Here is a 24,348-nt window from a genome sequence, read left to right on the forward strand (position 1 = left end):
ACATGTGTTCCTTCTCCTACCGCAGACCCTGCTGTGTCCTACACTATGTCACAATGACACTTCTGGTTTTGGTGACTTAGTAAAGGGATTTTTAGGCAGTGATACCCCCAGGGTTCAAGATGGACAGGAAGTGGAACACAATGTCTGGTTCATAGTGGCACTCAGCACACAGCTCCTGCCCCATCCAATGAGAAAGAAGAAAGTTTGCTGGAGCTGATGTCAGATCATGCTCTGGGTACCAGCTCTATTCTCCACTAGCTAGGCAACCCTGAAGAGCCATCTTCCCTCCCCTTATCCGGAAGCCAAGGTAGAAGGCCTAGTTCTCCAAGTTAGGAGAACTGAATGAGGCTCTGTCTGTCTGGGCTCAGCTCTTAGACAGGCTCCATCAGCTACAACAGCAGTGACCTCACGTAACACAGCCAGGCTGCAGAGGTAAGCCAAGACTCAGAGAGAAACAGGACTGTGGAACTGAGGACCCTCTGTCTCCTCCACAGAGCTCACCTCTGGACCTGCTCCCTGTCCCACCCCAGCTCCCAGGCCCCAGCCCCCAGGCCCCAGCCACCAGCCCCCAGCACTCCAGCACTCCAGCAGGCTTTCTCCTTAAGACACTCACAGAGAGCTGGCATAGCTCCAGATGTCAGGCAGCCATCCCTGGGGAGGGAGAAGAGAAGTGAATCTTCTCCTCTCTGCTTGGAAGGCAGCCTCTTAATTACCTAGGGTTGAGGCAGCCTGCTTGCTAGGTAACAGCCTGGCTCTTCTGGTTAACCCCCAGGGGGTCAGGGTTGTTGTGAAGGTGTCTGGATGTGGGCAGCTCCGAGAAGGGCCAGGAACTCCCTGAGGGATCCCCGGCTTCAGAAAATCATCAGAGAGTCTATTTCAGTGGAACTCGGTGGAGGGAAGAATAAGATTATTTCAGGATCAAGCTTTGAAATTTATTTACTCAGTTTGGCCAATCCTACATTTCAAAGAACTCTGTCCCTTGGGAACAGCCACGCCTCAAAACCCAGCCTGCAGCCTGAGGTATGAATGCTGGCTGTGCATAGTACCTGCTCACCTCTATGGCTTCTCACTTCATTTATTTATTTATTGTAGCAGCCCTGGCTGTCCTGGAACTTGCTCTGTAGACCAGGCTGGCCTCGAACTCACAAGAGATCTGCCTCCCTCTGCCTCCTGAGTGCTGGGATTAAAGGCATGGACCACATTGCACAGCTTTAAATTTTTTTAACTTCTTTTTTTGTTTGTTTGTTTGGAATATTTTTGTTTTCTGTTTTGTTTTTTCAAGACAGGGTTTCTCTGTATAGCCCCGACTGTCCTGGAACTCACTCTGTTGACCAGGCTGGCCTCAAACTCAGAAATCCGCCTGCCTCTGCCTCCCAAGTGCTGGGATTAAAGGCATGCGCCACCACAGCCCAGCAGCTTTAAATTTTTTAATTAGTTAATTTGGAGGCGAAAGCCAGGTCTACGAAAGCCAGGCTAGTTTAGAACTATGTATATGAGGCTGGAGAGATGGCTCAGCAGTTTAGAGCACTGACTGCTCTCCCAGAGGTCCTGAGTTCAGTTCCCAGCAACCACATGGTGGCTCACAACCATCTGTAATGGGATCTGATGCCCTTTTCTGGTGTTTCTGAAGACAGACAGCTACAGTGTGCTCATATACATAAAATAAATAAATAATTCTTTTTTAAAACAGAACTATGTATATATAGCTCGGGCCAGCTTTGAGCTCATAGCAATCTCTTTATCGTCTCACTCCTGAGTGCTAGAATTAGTCTGTGCTCCACCACACCCAGCTTTCTCTGAATAACAGAAGTTCATCCTACAGGAAGCAGAAACCCACATAGAGATGAGGAGAAGCTGAGACCTTGGGCAGTGTCCAGATTTGGCCACTTAGACGGTAGACTTGAGTGGAATAAAATCATTATTAGTAATAGTGGTTTTGTTGTTTTGAGACAGGATCTCATGTAGCCCAGGCTAGCCTTAACCTACTTGTGACCTGTGAATGACCTTGAATGTATGCTCCTCTTATCCCCACCTCCCACGGCCTCACTACCATGCTGGTTTATGCATTACTGGAGAACTGAATACTTTGTGTGCTGTGTACGGTAGACAAGCATTCTACCAACTGAACTACATCCATCCCCTAATTTACCTCAAACTGTCAATCCTCCTGCCTCTACCTCAGTGATATAAGAAGAAATAAGCCCTTTCCACCCCACATTGCTTCTGGTCATGGTCCATCACAGTGATAGAAAGCAATCTTAGTCAACTGGGCGTTGAAAGTCCAGGTGCTGGTCTGCTCTGCTGGCTGGTGAGGTATCCTCGGCGAGGTATCACCGTAAGCGGATGTCTTAGCTGGTTTTCCGTAGCTGTGGTAAACACCATGACCAAATGCAGTTTGGGGAGGAAAGGGTTTATTTCATCCTCCAGCTTGTAGTCGCCATTCCCGGAAGTCAAGGCCGGAACTTGGAGGCAGGAACAGAAGCAGAGGCCGGGGAGGAAGGCTGCTCCCTGGCTTGCTCTTCAAGACTTGCTCAGCCTGTTTGGTTTTTTATACAACTCAGGACCACACAATTCACTCACCAAGGAAGTCCCCACAGACTTGCCCACAGGCTAGTCAGACAGAGATGCTTTTATTCCCAGAAGACGCTATCAGCGGATCTCAAACTGTGGGTCCCGACCTCTTGGGAGCAAAGGACCCTTTTGAAGGGGTTGTGTATCAGATATCCTGCATGACAGATAGTGAAGATTCAACACTGCGGCAAAATTACAGTTACAAGTAGCAACAAAACTAATCTTAGGGTTGGGGTCACCACAGCATGAGGAACTGTACTAAAGGGTCACGGTGTTACGAAGGGCGAGACCCACTGGAGTCTGGAGCTTGTGCCAAGTGTGTGTGGGAGGGTGGTAACAATACAACATAGGATGACAGGCCACGGGACATGCCAGAGACTGGACCTGTGTCCTTGGGCAAAGGACAAAAGTACTCCTCCATCACCGAGGCAACCCCCAGGCACTGGGAAGCCATCTGTTTGAGTTCTGCCAGGCACGGTTTGCAGACTACTGCATGTGCAAAATCTCACCTCACTTTGGGAAACAACTATTTTGAGCATTCCCATTCTACAGGCGAGAGAACAGCAGCACAGAGAGGGACAGTCTCTCGCCCAGGAAGGCACAGTTTATTGGAACTCTTTAGCCTGTACTGTCGGCTGTAGTGTCTGTTCACATATAGGGCCCTTCCTCACAGAAGGTTATAGAAGACTCTCTGAGGGTTGCAAGTCCAGCCTGAGAAAGAGTAAAGGAGGCGGAGGACGAATGCTTCAGACCAAGCGCCACAGAGGTGGCCTAAGCATCCAGTCCCTGAGCCCCTGTGCCTCAGGGAGAAGGCGGAGCCACCCCAGCTGTGAGGCAAACACCACTGTGCTGAGATCCTGGAGCACTGGTTACTTCTCAAGAGCACAGACACAAGAAGGGGAAGAAGACACCTCATCTCCCTACTGAAGCCAGGCCCTGTACACCACCTCTCCCCCACCCCCACCCCGTCCTCATCTCCCTGCCCTGGCCACTCCCTGTTCCCCGGGATGATAGATAGTCTCTATCCCATAAATCAGCACCCAGCTACAGGGCACAAGCCTCCTAGTGGCTTTGATGAGTGTGCCCAGGGAGCCCTTGGCACAGCCCAGCCAAGTGTGTTTTCAGAATGAGCTGAGGACACCCCTCTTCTCTGCCTCCACCCAAGCCTGTAAGCAAGCTTAAGAACTGGTTTAGACAAGCCCAGGCCCAGCTGGCCTGAGAATCTTCCCCGCAGGAATGAAGGTGAAGAGGGCGTGTGTGTGGGGTGGGGGGTATGTGTGCTGGGTGTGTGTATGCGTGTATATGTGTGTGTGCTGGGTGTGTATATGTGTGTGTGGTGTGTGTATGTGCATGTGTGTGCTGGGTGTATGTGTGTGTGGTGTGTGTATGTGCATGTGTGTGCTGGGTGTATGTGTGTGTGCTGGGTGTGTGCTGGGTGTGTATATGTGTGTGGTATGTGTATGTGCATGTGTGTGCTGGGTGTATGTGTGTTTGTGTGTGTGTGCTGGGTGTGTATGCGTGTTTGTGTGTGTGTGTATGTGTGTTTGTGTGTGCATGTGTGTGCTGGGTGTATGTGTGTGTATGTGTGTGGTGTGTGTATGTGCATGTGTGTGCTGGGTGTATGTGTGTTTGTGTGTGTGTGCTGGGTGTGTATGTGTGTTTGTGTGTGTGTGTATGTGTGTTTGTGTGTGCATGTGTGTGCTGGGTGTATGTGTGTTTGTGTGTGTGTGCTGGGTGTGTATGCGTGTTTTTGTGTGTGTGTATGTGTGTTTGTGTGTGCATGTGTGTGCTGGGTGTATGTGTGTTTGTGTGTGTGTGCTGGGTGTGTATGCGTGTTTGTATGTGTGTGTATGTGTGTTTGTGTGTGTGTGCTGGGTGTGTATGCGTGTTTGTGTGTGTGTGTATGTGTGTTTATGTGTGTATGTGTGTGTATGTGTGTTTGTGTGTGTATGTTGCAATGCAAAGGAAGCACACTTCCAACATGAACCAAGCATGAAACCAGGGATGGGGGTAGGGTGGCAATCAGACGGATACCCCCGTGGGGCTAATGGGGAGATGCTACACATTCATCTACTCACCCCAGATAGGGAGCCTGGAGTCTGTAGGCCACTGGGAAAACAGGTCATATATCTATTCTCCTGTCCCTGAACCTGTGGCCTGAACCTTGCTGTCCCTGTGTGTGGAACAATTTTCCCCTAGAAGCTCCAAGGGACACTTCAGAGTGAGGCCTACCTCAGGCCCCTTGATGCTGCCCTTCTCACCCTTTCCTGACACTATGGAAGATTTTCATTTGTCTTGTTTCCTTCCGGGAAAGAAGCCTCCACATAGTCAAGATGTTATCAGCTACCTGCTCCCCTTGGGGCCTGCCTCACCCACAGGATGACGCTCACTAAATAATTCTGGAAAGAGGAGGTGACCATTTCTTCTTACTCCTTACAGTGATAGTGATTTTTCTCAAAAAAATGTGTTTTAAACCTGAGTAGCTTGGTTGGTCAGGTATAGCATGCAGGAGGCTCTGGGTTAGGTGTGACCCCACATACACTCAGGCGTGGTGGCCCCACCTACAATCACAGCACGCAGGAGGTCAAGACAAGGGGGGCAGAAATTCAACAGCATTCTTGACTACCTAGCTAGTTCAAGGCCAGCCTCCAGAGCAAACCAAACAAAAAAATATAGCCTGGAGGTAGCTCAGTGAAGGAGCAGTTACCCAGCTTGGGAAAGCCTCAAGGTTCTATTCCAGTGCAGGCAAAACAAAACCCCAAACAGCATTGCTTCCTTTCCAGTCCTAAGGCTAATGTCCCTCCCCAGAGGCCTTCTGGTTCAGCACACCCCCCCCCCCCATCCACACACTCTCTAACAACAGGGGTGGAGGAGGGTCCATCTCACATGCTTGTTCTTGCAGTGGACCCAGGTTTGGTTCCCAGACCTGGCAGCTCGAAATTATCTGTAACTTCAGTTCCAGTGAATTTGACGCCCTCTTCTGGCCCCCACAGGCACAAGTCATGCATACTTTCGGGATCACGTGTGTGTGTGTGTGTGTGTGTGTGTGTGTGTGTGTGTGTGTGTGTGTGTGAGAGAGAGAGAGAGACAGAGACAGAGACAGAGAGAGAGAGAGAGAGAGAGAGAGAGGCAAACACTCATACACATTAAATAAAAATAAATATTTTTTAAAACGGAGTAGCCGGGTATGGTGACATATACTTTTAATCCTAACACTTGGGACACAGAGACAGGAAGATCTTTTCAAGTTCAAGGCCAGCCTGGTTTACATAATGTGTTCTAGGACATCCAGGACTACATAGAAAAATACTGCCTCAGAATAAAAGAGAAGATGTATAGATGGCTTAGGACCTGGCATGGGAATACAGGCAAAGTTATTCAAGCTCCCTGAGCCTCAACTTTCTCTTCTGTAAAATGGGAATGATAATATATCTCCTTTATAGTCATTTCAAGCATACTCAGGACACAGTCAACTACACTGTTACTCTTATTAAGCATGGCACTTCCAGTGCCCCAGGGAACATGGTCCAAGTTAGGATGCTAAGGATCTCATAGATGACTGAACGTGAAGGGCAAGCATGAGGACCGGGAGGAGGGTCCTGGCTCTGACTCAGGAGAGTCATGACAACTTCCTACATTCTACAGAGCATGGTAGAATGACAACAGCGCATGCCAGCACCTGTCTTCCGAATGAGAAGGCTTGCGGTTTGCCTGAGCAGATATCAGGATCGAACAGCCTCTTAGTGCCAAGAGGCCAATTTTTTGTTTTGTTTTGTTTTGTTTTTGTTTTTGTTTTTCGAGACAGGGTTTCTCTGTGTAGTCCTGGCTGTCCTGGAACTCACTCTGTAGACCAGGCTGGCCTCGAACTCAGAAATCCGCCTGCCTCTGCCTCCTAAGTGCTGGGATTAAAGGCGTGCACCACCACCGCCCGGCACCAATTTCTTCTTCCCATTTTTGAGGATGCTGCTGTACACATGGCTGTGACCTGCCCTCACTGAGAAGAACATGTTTACCTTACAAATCAGCAGACCTCCCTGGTCAGCAGAAGGATACTTACCTCCTTGTGGAAGGACAACCCCACCAAGGTCTCTTCTAGGACTTACCTTAGCAACCCTCCAAGGAGGATGCTGGTAGTCCATTTTACAGATGCAGGCAGCCACTGCCCAGCTCCATTCAGTGGCTCCGGGGACAAGTAGAGGTCCCATCAGGCCAGGCTCTGAGTTCAAATCTTCTCCTGGACACATCTAAACTGGGTCACCTTAGGGAGAGTCAGTCCCCTCTCTGAGCTTCACTTTTTTTTAATAGTAAAAGAGAAAAAAGAGCTAGTGACGTAGTTCAGCGATAGAACACTTGTCTAACGTGCACAAAGCCCTGGGTTCTACTCCCAGTACTACAAAATCAATTTTAAAACTATATAATGATAATAATAATGAAAGGGGGAAAAGACAGATAAATGTCTACTTTGGATCACTGGTAAAGACCTTGAAGAGAAACAAACTGTCAGTCCAGGGCCACCAGTGAGGTGTGGTGCCCTCCTGACCATCACTAATCTTCCAGAGCCAGGCGTGATGGCACAGAGCTGGAATCCGAGCATTCGGAGGTGAAGACAGGATGATCAGAAACTCAAGGTCCTTGGTTATAAAGTGGGTTTGAAACTAACCGGGGCTACAGGAGACACCCCGCCCCCACCCCCTTTCTCAAAAACACGGAAAACGAAAGGAAACGGTACCCCAGCTAGAGAGATTGCAAGGGGTTAAGTGGAGACCCTGCCTCCTAGCCAGGAGCCAATCGGAGTTGGCGGGGGCGGGGCCAGGCTGCGGGCTGCGAAAGCGATCTGGACCGACCAGATACCTTCTGGAGTGGGACCTGGAGCTGCCGGCAGGACTTGTGGGGCAGGAGCAGGAATTCGGAGCGTAGGTCTTGACCTCTGCCCTGTGACAGCTCCCAGCCGGAGGGTGCAGGGCAGCTGCCTGGGTTAGGGGCCATAGCTGAGGGAAAGAAGAGCAGCACTCGAATCTTCTCATCTCCCAAGCAGTAGGCATGGGATGCACTCAGGCTCCAACCTCAGCCGGCTCTGGTGGCCCACATTGACACAAGGTCTATTTATAGCTCTGCCACAGAACGCCAGCCACCAAGCACAGGGGTAGCCAGGGTTTTTCAAGGGATTTGGGGGCAGAAGGAAGAGTGGGAGAAGCCAAACCTGCCTCCTTCCACATCATCCTTGGCCACCCCCCATCGCTACCGACCCCCCATGAACCCAGACAGTTCTCCATCGTCTGGCAGATAGCCTGCCTCTGGGTCAAGGGCAAGGTCAGGGGTGCAGCCCCGAGCGCCGATGGACACGGTCTTGTGGTCTGGACAAGGATTGCATCAGCCCGAGCAGTGGCCCAGGACAGAGGCCCTGATGAGAGGGCAAAGGCTGGCTAGGCTGTGGGAAGGCAGAGACAGCAATCGGAGAGTGGGAAGGCAAATTTAGAAAGCCAGAGCCTCCCTGGAACTCCCACGAGGGGTCAATCCCACAGGTGGCCAATGGTTGCTCAAACTTAGGCAGGGAGCCTGCCTTCAATGGAGCGCTGGACTAGAAGGCTGATTCCCAGCTCCGATCTCCTGCCTGGGGTCACCTCCTTCCTCACTTGCTACAGAAATTCCTAACTTCCTTCTAGCCCTTGCAGTGGGTGGCCACATGCTGTGGAGAAGAAAGTCCTTCTGGCTGGCATTGTCAGCCTTCTGGCTCCTCCTCATCCTCCTAGGAGTCTTCCCCCTTCGTCTGGTAGTGTCGCCCGGTCCTCTTCCAGGGCGCTCCCAAGGCTGGCCCCGCTGGCTGGATGCTGCCTTCCTACGGAGTTTCTCCCAGTCTGAGACGAACCCAGAAGATGTCCCACAGCTCCCTCAGGTCTCCCGGGGGAGCAGCTGCACCTGGGGAGCCTGCTTTGACACCTCCAAATGTAAGGGAAAGGTCCTCAAGATCTTTGTGCACTCCCCGACTGGTCCGACCACTGAGGCTCAGCGCAGGATCCTGGACTCCTTGGAAGGCTCCCGCTACTATGCCCTCAGCCCAGCAGAGGCTTGCCTTCTCCTCTTCCTCCCCAGCCAGGACCGGAGAGGAGCATGCGGGCCCCTGCCTCCGAACTGGAACAGAGGCCGGAACCATCTGGTGCTCAGTCTCTACCCAGCCCCTTGCACCAGGCTGGGACAGGCGATGGTAGCTGAGGCCAGCCCCTCCTCGGACATCTTCCGACCAGGCTTCGATATAGCGCTCCCGTATCTTCCTGAAGCTCACCCATTGCAAGGTGGGGCTCCCGGCAGGCTGCAGCAGTACAGCCCCCAGCCTGGGGCCACCTTACTGGCTGTGGCCGAGGAGAGAGGCAGGTGGCGGATAGCAAGCACCCACGCCTCAGCCTGCCCCTGGAACAGGCACTGTGAGCAAGAGCCTGAACCCCGGCAGTAAGTAAACCTATCCTTGGGGAGCTGCTGAGTGGGAGGGAACTCGAGTGGGAGGCAGCTGCCACAGGAGCACGACTAGAGGATGTAGTAAAGGGTTAAGAGTGACATCCTGTGGGGACAAACCAGTCTCAGCCGCAGGAGGAGAGATAGCGTTAAGACAACAGACCGGACCTCCACCAAGACGGGAATGATTTGTCTCCAAGGGCATGAAAGGCAGATTTTTGGAATTCTCCCTTGGGGATCATAGAAACCAAGACTGCCTCCCACTCCCACCTCTTCCTGGTATGCTGGTCCCTCCTACTCTAACGTTTTATGTAACAGACATTTGTATACCACTCACTTGGTGTTAGCACCCCCATAAACAATGGTGTGGGTAGGGAGAGGTAGATCAGTCTTAAGGTGTTTACCTTACAGAGACAGGCGTTCAAGCCCCACCCCTACCCTCACCCCAGAAGACAGTCCAGGGTTGAGTAGGTACAGACAGGAGGATTCCTAGAGCTCGTGGCCAACCAGCTTAGCTGAGTGGGTGAGTTTCAGGATTGGTGAGAGACCCTGAAGGTAGAGAGATGGCCAAGTAGGCAAAGGTACTTGCCACCAAGCCTGAGGGCTGGAGGGCCCTGTCCCCTTAGCCCACAAGTTAGAAAGAGAAGAGATTCCTGGAAATTGTCCTCTGGCATCCACACATGGTCCAAGGCATCATGGGTACCCCACCCACTCACACTACTGAACAGGACACCCACACTCAATCTTTGTCCCCCCCCCTCCACTATTATGTATAGTAAAATAATTCTAACTTCTGTTGCTAAAGTGTCTGTATTCTAAAGAGGATATACATTAGGTAACTTATCCCATGGCCACCTGGCCAGAGCTTCTGGGTTTTAAGCAATCCTGTCACAGGCCTCAGGGGAGCCTCAGGGACTGGTAGCTGGTCCCAGCTGGAAACTGCTGCTCTAATTTAAACCTCTCAAGGAAATAACAGCCTCTAGTCTTAGAAATATGACTTAGGTCCGATCTAAAGAACTTCCTACCTGTCCTCGAGGACACTTTTGTAGACATAAGGGGATGGAGACCGTGTGTGGTAGAGGCTTCCCTCCATCAGTGCTGGGGCATACTTCAGTGATGAAGCTGGTCACGTCTAATGACTGGACCTTTATGTGTCCAGCAGCAGGTCAGCTGTCTCCTTCTAAGGTTGTGCAGGCAGTGGGTCCCAGGGCTCCCTTTTCATGTCCTAGAGTTTATAGTCCCCATGGTGTCTCTCTTTTTCTGTGTGTTCCTGTGGTCTCCCTCCCTGCCCTCCAACATGGCTATTCTGAGCTCAGCTTCCCCCCAGGACTCACTCCTCTGGCCAAGCTCCAGTTCTGCCTTTGCTTGAGGCTCTGAGGGAATCTGTAGGGAACGGAATCCTTACCCTCCCAAAGGCACTTGGAGACCTTCTCAGAGCCTTTCCTGTCAGCCCCACACCCACACCCTCTCTAGCCCTTCTGGAGACCTGAGAAGGTGGAGCTCTTCAGACCCAGAGCCTGACAGGAACTCTCCTGTGACCAGAAACAGTGGTCTTTGGTTTTGTTTGTTTTTGTTTTTCGAGACAGGGTTTCTCTGTATAGCCTTGGCTGTCCTGGAACTCACTCTGTAGACCAGACTGGCCTCAAACTCAGAAATCCGCCTGCCTCTGCCTCCCAAGTGCTGGTATTAAAGGCGTGTGCCACCACCGCCCAGCTGAAACTGTAGTCTTAAAAACTTACTATTGCTGTTGGTGGCCATCTTTGTATATGTGTGTCTGTCTGTGTTACTATGGACTGTCCCCAGGGCCATGTACATGCTAGGCAAGTACTGTACCACTGAGCTATGCACTCACTGGCTCTGGAAGTCCCTCTTTGGGCTGACTATGGTTATTACACATGTGTTGATATTTTGTAATTACTATGTGTGGATACTTTGTGTTGTTGGGTTTTCTTCTGTTTTTCTCTGGCCCACCTGGAAGGCTCAGGGTCTACTGGGCTTGCCTGGAGCTTGAAGTAATTCTGCTGTCTTTGCCTCCTGGGTGTCTGTGGGGGGTGAGGGTGAGGATTTACAAGTGTGGGCCTCTCCCTTCTGCTCTGGGCAGTATTTCCCATGATGCCTTTCTTTCCAAGGTATGTTATGAGGTAGTCTTTGGATGGCCTCAGTTTCTCAGAAGTACTTGGCAGCTGCCTGGGCCAAACAGCAGAACAGGGTGAGAGAGAGAGAGAGAGGCCAGTCCCAGAAGACAGCCTGAATAAACAAGCGCTGGCCAGAGAAAGAGGCACTTCAGTCCCTACCACTGTCCCACATTCTGGCTGGCAGGCAGGTGGCAGTGATGGCGGTGGTGGAGGCTCTCCAGGGGAAGGTGCTGTACTTACCTTCCTCAGTTATTGCTGATTCTCCCAGCATCCTCCACAGGAGATCTCAGTCCCCATCACCCCAGGGCACAGGGCGTTGGGGGGATGTCAGGGCCCCTCAGTTTTCTGATCCAGGAAGCACTCAGAGGTGCTGGGAATCTCAACTGTACTCTGGCTCCGCTGTGTGAGTGTTTTTCCACGTTGGTTGAATAGGCTCCTGTTCCCTTGGAATAAGTGCCCACCCACTTAAATCACAATTTCTTTATTTTTATGAATAGGGGATTCATTCACAGGATGAAGAATTCCAATGGTACAAAGAGGTACACAGTCAAAAGTCCCCCTCCCACCTAGCTCGGCCACCTAGGTTTCCTCCCTTCCTTTGAGCACTGGTTGCAGCTTCTCAGGTGTCTTTTCTTTTCTGGGGAGCTCTGTACAGTCAGGGTATATGTACCCCTACCTACCTCTTCTTTTTGTTTGTCTGGATTTTTCTAAACAGGGTCTCTTATAGCCAGGCTGCATGAAAATGACTTTGAACTCCTGATCTTGCCTCCTCCACTACCCAAGTCCTGAGATTTCAGGCATGTGGCCACCATGTCTGGCCCCTTCTCTATTTTTAAATTTCTGTACATGCCTGTGGTGTGTATACATGCATGCTAGTTCACCTTTATGTGGCAACACATATGTGTGTGGGGGGGAGTACATGTGCACTTGCGTGTTTGTGCATGGGGAAGCCCAAATTTGATGGCCGATTCCTCAGTCACTCTTTACCTTATACACTGAGGCAGGGTCTCTCACCTGAACCCAGACCTTGCCTGTTCGCCTAGTCTAGCTAGCCAGCTAGCCCAAGAGAGCCCATCTCCACATATCTCATGGTGAGATGGGTTTAGCTGGGGGCTGGGGAATCCAGAGTCTGGGCTCTTAAAAATTATGGTTTTAGAACTGGGCCATGGTTGTGCACACCTTTGATCGGAGGCAGGTGGATCTCTGAGTTTTGAGGCCAGCTCGGTCTACAGAGGGACAGCCAGGGTTATGTAGAGAAACCCTATCTTAAAAAACAAACAAAAAAGCCAGGCGGTGGTGGCGCACGCCTTTAATCCCAGCATTTGGGAGGCAGAGGCAGGTGGATTTCTGAGTTCGAGGCCAGCCTGATCTACAGAGTAGAGTTCCAGGATAGCCAGGACTACACAGAGAAACCCTGTCTCAAAAAATAAAAACAAAAACAAAAAAAACCCCAACAAAACCCAAGAAAATATTTATTTATTCTTTTATGTATATGTGTGTGTGCTTTCATGTGTTTATGTGTACCATATGCATGCAGGATACCTTCAGAGACCAGAAGAGGGAGTTGGATCCCCTGGAACTGGAGTTACAGGTGGATGTGAGCTGCCATGTGGGTGCTGGGAACCTGGGTCCTTTGCAAGAGCAAGAAGTGCCCTAAACTGCTGAGCCAGCTCTTCAGGCTTTCTTGTGCAGCAAGTGTTTGACCTGCTGAACCATTTTCCCATCACCCCTTCCCATTAGAAAGTTTAGTTTTGTGCCCGTGTGTGTGTGTGTGTGTGTGTGTGTGTGTGTGTGTGTGTGTGTGTGTGCAGGCCTGTGCGTGCATACGTGTGTGCGTGAGATGGCAAGGGGGGAGGAAACAAAGTTGTAGAGTTGGTTGTCTCTTTCCATCTTTCCATGGGTCCACAAATCAAACTTCTGTAGACCAGGCTGGCCTTGAACTCCCAGAGATCCCCCTGCCTCTGCCTCCTGAGTGCTGGGATTAGAGGTGTGGGCCACCACCCCTGGTGATAGCTCCCATTTTTAATGTAAATCGAGTTTCTCTGCCCCTGCTCCCAACCCTTGGATGACATGTGGAGCCCAGGGACACTTTGATAGTGCAGGAAAGTAGCTTCAAAAGGAAAAAAAAATCTGAATGCTAAGGTGAAAGAAAATGTTTTGATATTTAACAGTATTTGTTTTTATTTCAACTCTCTCTCTTTATACACACACACACACACACACACACACACACACACACACACACACACACATGTTTTTCAAGACAGGGTTTCTCTGTGTAGCCGTGGATGTCCTGGAACTCACTCTGTAGACCAGGCTGGCCTTGAACTCAGAAATCCGCCTGCCTCTGCCTCCCAAATGCTGGGATTAAAGGCGTGTGCCACCACCGCCCGCCTACTTTTTAATATTTTAAATATAAAATTTTCCCCCAGGGCAGGAGTAACAGCAGAGGTTAAAGTGCCTAGGACCCATGGAAATCACAGTGTGGCTCTGGTGGCTCTGGTGGCCAGGCCCTGGTGAACCCCATGACCGCGGGCAGAGCCATGACTTTTACCCTGGGCTCTGAAACCCTAGGCCTATGGTGCATACCTTAAACAGCAGAACATCTTTGGGCTTCTTGGTCAGCGCACAGAGACACAAGTTCCCTCTGTAACTCTGTCCTGAGCTCCACACAGCCACTCATTCAACCTCTGCCTACCATCTCCCACAAACCCCCAGCACCCTCCACCCCTGGGCTTAACTCAGTTCTGTCAGGAGACAGGAACATCAGGGGTACACTGGGAAGCAGAGGGAGGCTTTGGAGTCTGAGCTACTTCAGAGCTAAGCATGACTTCAGGCCTCTGTTCCCTCACCTCAGATAGGATGGTACAGCTGTGGTTTCCATCTCAGACGGCTGCTGTGAGAGAGACCTTCATACATGGAAAGCATTTAGAACTGGTGGTGGTTGGCTGGGATATCAAGGAGGACTTCCCAAAGAAGGTGACATGGAGCCTGATCTCTACTGTAGAGCAAAAGGAATTTCCTTTAGTGGGTGAGGCAGAAGGCATCAGGATGAGGGGAGAGGACATGCAGAGGGGAGCTAAAGGCCAAGGGGTACAATCTGTAGAGCAGGCCCTGTTTCTCTGTGGGTTCCTGGAGTCTTCAGCTAGGGCCTTTTAATTCCTTACAGTTTACTGGAGGGAGCTGGGCCTGGCTGGCCAGTGCTGTAGCTTTTGATGTGATGGGGGTACGAATGAAGTTTGTTTTGTGGTTCCTTCCAGAGGCTCCCCGTGTACCCCTAGACATATCCCTCATGGTGGCTGAAATAACCAGGGGTTGGCCCGGCTTGGTTCTAACCACAGCCGGGTCCCTCTTCTTGAGACTCGGGTTCCCCAACTGTTCAGAGGCACTGCCCAATACTCCCAGATGTGTCTGCTGGAGGTCAGAGCAGAGAGCAGCTGAGGAGGGTCTTGGGTGGTCCCCTTCATGCACCACACTGAGGACTGTGTGCACCCATGGGTCCCTCTGGTCCTCTCTTTCCCAGCTGGATGGTAGGCATTGGTTCCCCAGACTGGCAGCCCCAGAGAGGTGGCTCTGAGGGGCTGTGGCTCTGGGACCTCCCTCACAGATTCCCTGGCACAACCTGATCATGGTCCTGGGGCAGGGGGAGGAGCAGGGGGAACAGAGGAGGCCTGTCCTCCAACACAGGGCTGCGGGCAAGAGCTTCCTGTGCGGTTCCAGGCTGGAGGCCCAGCCCACCTCAGTACAGAGAAGCCTTTCATGGCTGGGTTACCAATGCGGGAAGAGCTGAGTGTGGGGGTCACTCAGGTGAGGGTGAGGGGCTGTGTGTAGGCATCACTCAGGTGAGGGATGCCTAGGTCAGAGTGGAAGGAAGGATAGGAGATCCAGGCATCCCATTTTGCAGACGAGAGAACTGAGGTACAAAGAAGAAAAAGGGAGAAGCCTAAGGCCTCCAGAGGTAGACCTAGCAGACAGGGTTTCTGAATCCCCATGGATCAGGGAGTGGAGAGGCCAGGTCGCTGCTCTTGGTTATGTCTGTCAGTGTATGGCTGTGTGTCTGAGGACACAGTAGGGTTACCTTCTTGGGTCTGTGGGGATGTCACCAGGGGCCACTGAAGCTGCCATACAGGGTGAGGGGCAGGTGTCTCGGGCTCTGTATCCAGGGACCTTCCTGTACCTTCTCAGGACCTACCCAGGAGAGACACTTCCCAATGCCACCTTCTGCCTCATCCCTGGCCACCGATCTGCCACCTCCTGCTTTCTCCAAGCCCTTCAGGTACACCCCAATCTGAGTATCCCCCAGCCTCTGCACCTTTGCCCTTGAGCTAGCAGGACATGCTGGGCACATGCACATAGGAAGGGGGTTCCTTGTCCCCCCCCCAAAAAAAATACTCTCCTCTTTGTCCTTTCCCTTAACAGGGGGGTTGCTGGTGGCCTGGGGTGGGGTGAATGTGTACAAAGAAGGGCTGGGCTCTCCAATGACTGCCCTGTCCCCAGGCCGGCTGCATCCCTGTGCTCCTCAGCCCCCGCTGGGAGCTGCCTTTCTCTGAAGTCATCGACTGGACCAAGGCAGCCATCATTGCTGATGAGAGGCTCCCACTGCAGGTAGCTCAGGGTCTGTCTCATGGTGGGGGGCATGTTAGGGGAGGGACCCCAGGATCTCCGCCCCCTTCTAGTAGTCATTTCTATACCTGTTGCCTCCCTCTGGGGCTCTCATAGACGTAGATGAAGGTGGGGCCCTGGAGGGTGCCACCAGCAAGTTCTGAGCCATTTTCTGCCTCAGTTTTCCCATCTATATAATGGGATAAGTTAGATCTCTGAGGCTCAGCTGAAAAGAAATAGATAAGATGCCATGGTTTTTTCCATCTGGTGAAACTAAAGTTGCCCAGGCTGGAAGAATCTATGTGAGCTGCTGTATGAGAAGTCTGGGGAGCTAGGTGGAGAGAGGCAGGAAAGTGAGCAATGGCCATCCTTTAACTGGGGGCCACACCTACAATCCCACGATAGGGCTTGTGAGGCAGGAGATCAGGAGTTCAAGGTCATTTTCAACAACATAGCAAGTTTGAGGCCAGCCTGGGATCCTCTCAAAAAGAAACAGACACAGGAACATGCTTGTGCGTGTGCGCGCGCGCACACACACACACACACACACACACACATGCTCACACAGTTCTACCACTGTTCATTCAGGGAGTCTCCTCATGGCACTAAATGGGCATTTTCTAGTTGAGTCTTTACAACAACCACATGTGAGAGCAAGATGTTTTAATGCACCCATTCCACAGACAGGGAAACTGAGACTGGGAGGCTTTGTAACAGCTACTATCAACTTCCTCGGTATTTTGGATAGGATCTCATGTAGCCCATGCCGACCTCAGACTCCCTATTCAGCCCAGAATATCTTCAACATCTCATCCTCCTGCCTTAAGCTCCCGAATGCTGTCATTGCCTGTCCATGGTGACAGTTTATGCGGTGCTGGGGACAGAGCCCAGGGCTTTGCCCATGCTGTGCTGTGTTGGCTCTTTGTCAACTGAGACACATCCCCAGTCACTCCTACCTTCTTGTTTTGTTTTTAAAACAAGATCTCTTCCCTATGTAGCCCAGGCTGGTCTTGAGCGAAGATCCCCCCTGTCTCAGCCTCCTGGGTAGCAGGATTTACAGGTATGTGCCACTTCACAGTGTCACTGAAAACCAGCTCTGTGTGACCCTGAACACAGGGTGCACATCACTAGAAGCTTCCAGAACCCCAAGTCCTGGTTAGAAGGACTACACCTTCTAACCAGGGTTAGTCCGGAAGCCGGACCTCAGGCCTCCTCTCTTTCTCCTCCAGATCCTGGCTGCCCTCCGTGAAATGCTCCCTTCTCGGGTTCTTGCCCTGCGCCAGCAGACCCAGTTTCTGTGGACCGCTTACTTCTCCTCAGTGGAAAAGGTCATCCATACCACCCTGGAGGTGAGGGTGAGGGCGGTTCGCCCGCAGGGCCCCGGGCTCCCTCCTCCTCTCCATCCTTCTCTTCCTAGCTATCTCCCTCCTGTGTTGTGTTCCCCCCCCCCCTCATGCAATAGGGAAGGATCAGTCATGGCTGTGTGATCTTGGGCACATGTTTTTCTCCACTCTTGAGCTTTCCCTTGCCTCTGGGGACCACGTTGGCCAATGAATTCCATGCTCACTGGCAGAAGCAATCTGGGACGCTGGGTTCCAAAAGAGCCTGGCATTTTCAGAATGTTGAGTCCCGAGAGAATGGCATGACCCCACAGTTGTGTCTGTGGGAATGAGGGAAGGAAGAAAAGCCAGGAGTCTGTCACCTGATTCCCACTGCAGAAGTCGCCTCTTCTGGCCTCTGGCTACTCAGCTACCTGTTCTTCACCCAAGTCCCTTATCCTAGAAGCCTGAAGGAAAAGCTGTGGGGCTCGGTGCCCCTGGTAGTTATCTCCGCCCACACCCCTCTCCTCGGCCCCGCCTCTCCTCAAGCCCCGAGTCTCCGAAACCCCACCTCTCCACGGGCCCCGCCTCTCAGGGTCTGGCCTTCCTCAGGTCCCACCCACAATCTGCTGTCTGAACCCCACACACTAAACACTCTCCCTGAAATCCACTTCCTCTTTCTACAGATCATTCAGGACCGGATCTGGGGTGCATCGGCTCACCCCTCACTGATGTGGAATAGCCCCCCAGGGGCACTCCTGGCTCTACCCACTTTTTCCACGAGCCTTCAAGACTTCCCCTTTTATCATCTGCAACTGGGTATGTCCTGGGGGTCAGACAGCTTGAGGTAACCTCAGCTTTCCCCAGATTTACTCGAGCGTCATCTGCATACTCCATCTCTCAAACTCCATCTCTTCTGGTTCTTTGGGGTCCCCCAACAGAGGTCACTCTCCAAGGGGCTCCACCTTCTCCCCCCTAACACCGGTGTCTCCTTTCTCCAGGCTCCAACCCTGGGAGCCGTTTCACCGCCATGATCTGGGTGGGGGACTCTGGAGAGTCCCTACTGAAGCTTATCCAGGAGGTGGCAGGTTCCCAGCACTGTGCCCAGGTCTGCCCCTCTGACAGCTATGGTTCTGGGATCCGGGGTGAATGCAAAGAACAGAGCAAGGCTCTAGATGACCACACATCTGGGGGACCGCACAGGGACTCTTTCCAAAGATTCGTGCTGACTTCAAGTCCCAGGTTTCTTGTTCTTTCTCCAAACACCACCAGACTTGGTGAAGCCCTTGGAGATCTGGTACTTTGTGGTGAGGCTGGAGAAAGAAGCATTCATTCATTCGTTCATTCTCTCACTCAACGGTCACTTTGGGTCTAGGTCTGGGGCTTCAAGTGCTGTGGACCAAAGGCTAGGCAGGAGAGAACCCCTCCCCGTGATTCACAATGCCAGCGGTTACTAGAACCAACTCTGTCCAATCTCACTTCCAGAGAACACAGGTTGCTAGGTATGGTCCCTCCTGTTTGTAATTCTGCCCTTGAGCTGAGGCAGGAGGAACTCGGTGAGTTAAAGGCAGGCTAGCCTCAGGCCACAGAGTGAGATATGGCCAGCCAAAATTACATAGCACGATCCAGTATCAAAACCAATAAAACAAAAGAAAATAAAACAATAAACAAACAAAAGCAGGGCTGGATAAATGGCTCATTGGTTAGGACTACTAGTTATCTTGGAGAACACAGTTTCAGCTCCCAGCACCCACATGATGGCTCACAACCATCAGTGACTCCAGTTCCAGGGGATTTGGTTAGTACCTCTTCTTACCTCTGTAGGAACCAGACAGGCATGTGGCTCACAGACATGCAGGCAAAAACATTCACACACATAAAATAATAAACCAGTCAAAATAACAGCACCCCCCCACACACAGGAGAATCCAGGTTGACTCTCAGTCAAAGCTACTAGGCCAAGGTGCAGAGGGAATTTGTGCAGATGAGGTGTGGGTTGAGCAGAGCAGGAAATGACAAGAGTTAGGCCTCAGAGGGCAGATGGGGACTGCATCTAAAGTCAGGGCCCAGAGCCCAGTGTAGTGACACAAGACAGAGGTGGAGGCAGACTGGGAATTCAAGGCCAGCCAGGCCCACATGGTGAGTTCTAAGACAGCCAGAGCTACACAGAGAGATCCTGTCTCCAATCAATCAATCAATCAATCAGAACCCAGTCTAGGGCAACTACACTAAAAAAAATTTTTTTGAGACAGTTTTATTATTTAATCCCGGTTAGTCCTGAACTCAGAGGTCTGCTTCCCTCTGCCTCCCAAATGCTAGATTTAGAGGCATACACCACCACCCCATCAGGCAGGACTCTTACCTGCTGTAAGGCCAGAGGCAAGACCAAACAAAGGAGGTAATGAAGGAGCAGAGACTCCCCCCTTCCCCATCACAAGCAGCTGCTCCCTGTTCTCCGACCACCCTAAGAAATAGCATCCTCAGGACTCCCGTTCTAATCCGATCTCAGACTTCAGACAAGTCCCCTTTTTTCCCAGATCCTGATCCTCTGGAACAGTGAGAAGCCGCCCCCTGACAGGTGGCCCGAGACAGCAGTGCCCCTAACAGTCCTAGAGGGACAGAGGAAGGTAAGCGGGGCGGGAGGACTCCCACTGGGGACCAGGGACGACAGCCACAGGATGTTTTAAGCCAAGCTGGAGCTTCATATGGGTTTGAAGGGATCAGGCCATGGATTCTAGCTGCAGGTCTATTTGGAACGATGCTCTTACGCTGGTGTCGGGCTCAGGGGTACAGACTTGCCTACTATGTGCAGGGTCCTGGGTTCACATTTCAAACACCCTTCCCTCTCTGGCCCTGGGAAATACAGTGGAAAAATACCAGAGAAGGCAGCACCCTGGGCTAGGAGGGGGTGGGAGCTGGGAACCTGGGCAGCACAGCAGCACAAGTACCAAATGACCATGTGCTGGTTGAACACGTCTAGGCAAGAAACTTGCATCTCCCCAAGTCAGATCCTTTCAAATTATTGATCGGGGGTTAATAAGAGTGAAATCTAGTAGAGGGAACTTGGCCTTTAGAGCCAAGGGGGAAACTAATCTAGGCTTGTGGGCAGGCTTCTGTATTCCTGGCTCCCTCTCCTACAACCTATCTGAAGAGCTCATACTTACTGGGGGTGGGGGGTGTTGAGGGGTTCTTCTCATGGCTGAGTCGCCCTGAACTCCCTCTGACCCCCCCCCCCCACAGGTCAGCGACCGGTTCTTCCCCTACACCAACGTCAGCACCAATGTCATCCTCAGCCTTGATGCTCAGAGCACCCTTTCTACCAGTGAGGTGAGGGCTGGGCCCAGGAGATGTCCAGCATGATGTGAACGGAGCCCGAGGGCACTTCAGCCCCCTTGGCTCTTGCCAGCCTCTTGCTGTGGTGGTCTCCAAATAGAAGTATAACACAGATCCTGGCTGGGCAAGTTCCCTCCAAGTCCCCCCAGAAACACTCACCTTAAACTTCTAGTAAAACTTCATGTATAGCCGGGCAATGGTTCATGCCTTTAATCCCAGAACTTGGGAGGCAGAGGCAGGTGGATCTCTGTGAGTTCGAGGCCAACCTGGTCTACAGAGCTAGTTCCAGGTCAGCCAGAGCTGCGGGGGGGGGGGGGGGGAACCTGTCTCAAACAAAACAAAACAACAACAACAACAAAAAACCCAGACCAAACAAACAAACAAAAAAGGACTTCAAGCAATGCTTTGATCCCCTGTGCCCTAAGTCCTGCCCAACCTTTGTCAGTCAGGCTGGTCTCACCACCATAGGCTATAAGGATTTTGGTCAGGAAGCCCCTCCTCATAGCTACTTCATCCCTCTGCAGGTGGACTTCGCCTTTGTGGTGTGGCAAACCTTTCCAGAGCGGATGGTGGGTTTTCTGACAGGGAGCCACTTCTGGGATGAACCCCGGGGTGGCTGGGCCTACAGTACTGAGATGACCAATGAATTCTCCATGGTCCTGACCACGGCTGCCTTCTACCACAGGTGCAAACATTGGCCCCAGAGCAGGGAAAAAGGACGGGAGGCAACAGTCCTGACCTGGAGTGGGAGGGATCATCCCGGATTGGTATTTTTTGCTTTTTGAAACAAGATGTCATTGAGCTGGGCTGGGGATATAGCTCGGTTGGTAAGAGCACTAGTCTAGGACGTGGGTTCTAACCTTAACACTGAATATGCCCAAACTGAACATGATAACACATATCTGTCATCCTAGCACTGGTCCTGAGGAAGCCAGAGGATAAGGAGTTTAAGGTCAGGGTCAGCTGGGTAGTAAGCTTGAGGTCAGCCCCAGGAACGTGGAACCCTGACTCGGAGACAGGCCTCCCTATGTAGCTTAAGCTGACTAACCTCAGGTGTGTGATCTTCTCCCAAGTGCTGAGCTTACAGGTGCTTTTCCTCACCAGGCCTGGCTTCCGGGGCCTCTGGAAAGCGAGTCTTTGATCTGTTTAGACCTCATCCATGTATCATGCATGGAATTTTTTGTAGATTTTCTTTTTTAACCAGGGGCACTGCAGGGAGCTCTCAGAATACAGGGATACCCCCCATGTGTGGAGTACACAGCCTCCCTAAAGCTGGTCTTTGGGTAGCCATGTTTGGTGGCTTCACACTCCACCTGCCATCAAGTCTGGCTCTGTCAAGAGTTCAGACTTGGGAGCACAGAAAGAGGGCCCCAAGGAGGGACTGGAGGGATACACAATCATTGTCCACCTCCTAAATCACAAGGCACATGGAGAGTGGGTCATGCCCAGGATAGGAGTAACCCATGAGGAGCTCGGGGGTGGGCTACAGGTCTTGGAAATTTGGGGTCTGCAGTCAAAGGAAGACAAATGGATCCTGCCTGCAGCCTCTGCCTGTCCCAGCCCCCTACCTAAGGCTCACCATGTATTTTACAGGTATTACCACACCCTCTTCACCCACTCCCTGCCTAAGGCCCTGAGGACCATAGCCAATGAGATTCCCACCTGTGTTGACGTCCTGATGAATTTCCTGGTAGCCACCGTCACCAAACTGCCCCCTATCAAGGTGCCATATGGCAGACAGCACCCGGAGGCTGCTCCAATGGTGAGCTGCGACTCCAGGGGCTGGTTCACTCTAGGAAAGTCCGGGATGGGGGGTGGGGGAGTGGGGTGAAGAGGGCGGAGTCTCTTCACTCTGATCCAAATCTAGTCGCAGCGGCGTGAGGGTTCAGAAAAACAAACCTCACGGACACGTTTCCCTCTCCCCTCTTAGGATTCTGCGGGTCCACGACCAGTGCCGGAGCCTCAGCCCCTGGATCAGGACTGCATCAACCGTCTAGCAGCAGGGTTCGGCCACATGCCTCTGGTTTCCTCTCGAGTGCGTCTGGACCCGGTGCTGTTCAAGGACCCGGTATCAGTGCAACGCAAGAAGTACCGCAGTTTAGAGAAGCCCTAGGCGAGGCGTTCTACCTGCCTGCTAGACACGAGAGAGCCAACTGAGACGGATCAAAGTCCTGTCCTGGTTGGCCAATCTTGACAGGGATCCCTGAGGGCCGGACCCGGGACCTTCCCCGGCCAAGGTGGGGTTGCGCTTGGCACGTTTCGCACAGGCCTGTGCATAGGCTGATCCAGTTTCCAGAAATGCCTTTCTCTGCATCTCTGCATGGTCTACATCTGACCCTCACTCACCTCCTTGGTGGTCTCGAAGTCGAGTGGCCTTGAGTACACCACCCGGTCCCAGGACCGGCCTACGATCTCCGGAGATTGGATCCTGCCTTCCTCCCTTTAGGGGTCTGGCAAGTGCATTGCAAATATTTGAGCGATAGCTACATAAGTATTAACTGCCAGCGCGGTGGAACTGGCAAAATGTGCACGAGACAACACTGTCCCTTACTCTGGAGTTGCTGGTCCATGTAGAAAGCAGACACCAGAATTTCCAGGCTCAATCAAGCGTGAACAAAGAGGCCAGAAGTCGGAGATAACCATTGGATTGGGTGTTGCTTGCCAGCCTCAATGGCAGACCCCGGATCTTGGGTGACCAGTGGCACTGCACTACCGATCTTGACCACTAGAGGTCAGCTGCTGCACTGCTCTCCCTCCAAAGGAATAGGGTTTGAATTTCGCTTTCTTGACATTTTGTTGTTTTTGGGTGTTTTTTTTTTTTTTTTCTTTTTTTTCTTTTCTTTTTTCTTTTCTTTTTTTTTTTTTCTTTTTTGTTTTTTCGAGACAGGGTTTCTCTATATAGCCCGGGCTGTCCTGGCACTCACTCTGTAGACCAGGCTGGCCTCGAACTCAGAAATCCGCCTGCCTCTGCCTCCCAAGTGCTGGGATTAAAATCGTGCGCCACCACCGCCCGGCTTGTTTTTGTTTTTTAAGTAAGGGTTTCTCTGGGTAGTTCTGGCTGTCCTGGAACTCACTCTGTATGCTAGACTAGCCTCAAATTCACAGAGATCCACCTGCCTTTTGCTTCCCGAGTGCTGAGATTAAACTCACACACTACACCGCCTGGCTGTTTCTTGAACTTGGGGGGTCAGGAGGGGAGGAGGAGGCGAGACATGGTCTGAGTCTGTAACCCAGGATGGGCCTGGAACTCACTGCAGTCTTACTGCCTCAGTTTCCCAAGTGTTAGAATTGCAGACATGAGCCACAATGCCTGACTGAATAGAGTTAAAGACTACGGATAAAATGACGAGCTGAGGGTCACTGGTGTGTGCAGACCCCAGTATGAAAACGTTCGAGGAATATGATAGAACTCCACTTTGGCCTGCACACTTGGAGCTCAGGCTGTTGGCAGATGGGCTGGTCGCAGGGAAGAGGGCTGTCCTCAGGGTCCTATAGGTGAGAGTGGAGTGGGGGAAGGGAGGCTGCTTTTCCTAGGTTCATCCACCTGGAACTGGAATTATCGCTTCCGAAATAAAGCACGTGTCCTTGCCCACTCACGCTCCGACTATAAATACTCTTCCAGCAGCTGCACCGTGTGGCAGGGCGTTCAGGGTCAACGAGGGGCGTGGCGTGGAACTGGGGTGACTCCAGACGGTGAGGATGGGGGGGCGGGTCTAAACCAGTCCAAGGTATCCGGTGTTTTCCTTCTTTGATGGCTTCGGCCCCTGTGGAAACTCCCGTGACTAGGTTGCTGGCTGGAACAGGCTGTCCCCTGAGGCTTCCCACCCCCTTTCTCCAACTTCACTCCTGGCCCCTGCATGACTCAGGTCCTTCCTGGAGCCTGTCACAGCTGGGTGTGGAAAGCCGGTCGCCTCATGAAAGCCGGGAGCTGTCAGATGCTT

At 52.0% G+C, this 24,348-nt stretch overlaps 1 protein-coding gene across 2 annotated transcripts; it reads left to right on the forward strand.

Annotated features, from left to right (window-relative positions):
- Nucleotides 1-7,434: 7,434 nt before the first annotated feature.
- Extl1 (exostosin like glycosyltransferase 1) lies at nt 7,435-23,565 on the forward strand. Of its 2 annotated transcripts, none has more exons than XM_034501791.2 (11): nt 7,435-9,015; nt 15,339-15,429; nt 15,651-15,758; nt 16,985-17,083; nt 17,761-17,893; nt 18,076-18,182; nt 19,612-19,701; nt 20,315-20,401; nt 20,932-21,092; nt 22,001-22,169; nt 22,338-23,565. In XM_034501791.2, the coding sequence occupies exons 1-11, from the start codon at nt 8,255-8,257 to the stop codon at nt 22,518-22,520; spliced, it is 1,989 nt and encodes a 662-aa protein (XP_034357682.1). In that variant the 5' UTR covers nt 7,435-8,254; the 3' UTR covers nt 22,521-23,565. The 2 variants fall into 2 exon arrangements, with proteins under 2 accessions (XP_034357682.1, XP_034357681.1); XM_034501790.2 differs by having other exon boundaries at nt 7,436-9,015; nt 16,985-17,104.
- Nucleotides 23,566-24,348: the final 783 nt, after the last annotated feature.

Source organism: Arvicanthis niloticus, chromosome 5 (assembly GCF_011762505.2).
Source record: "Arvicanthis niloticus isolate mArvNil1 chromosome 5, mArvNil1.pat.X, whole genome shotgun sequence".
In the NCBI taxonomy this organism is placed as follows: Eukaryota; Metazoa; Chordata; class Mammalia; order Rodentia; family Muridae; genus Arvicanthis; species Arvicanthis niloticus.

Excerpts from the sequence above, each read along its gene's own strand:
- Extl1 (XM_034501790.2), top strand. The coding sequence starts at position 8,255 with ATGCTGTGGAGAAGAAAGTCCTTCTGGCTGGCATTGTCAGCCTTCTGG. Across the intron at positions 9,016-15,338 it reads CAAGAGCCTGAACCCCGGCA|GACCTACCCAGGAGAGACAC; the intron begins GTAAGTAAACCT and ends GTACCTTCTCAG. Across the intron at positions 20,402-20,931 it reads GCACCCTTTCTACCAGTGAG|GTGGACTTCGCCTTTGTGGT; the intron begins GTGAGGGCTGGG and ends ATCCCTCTGCAG.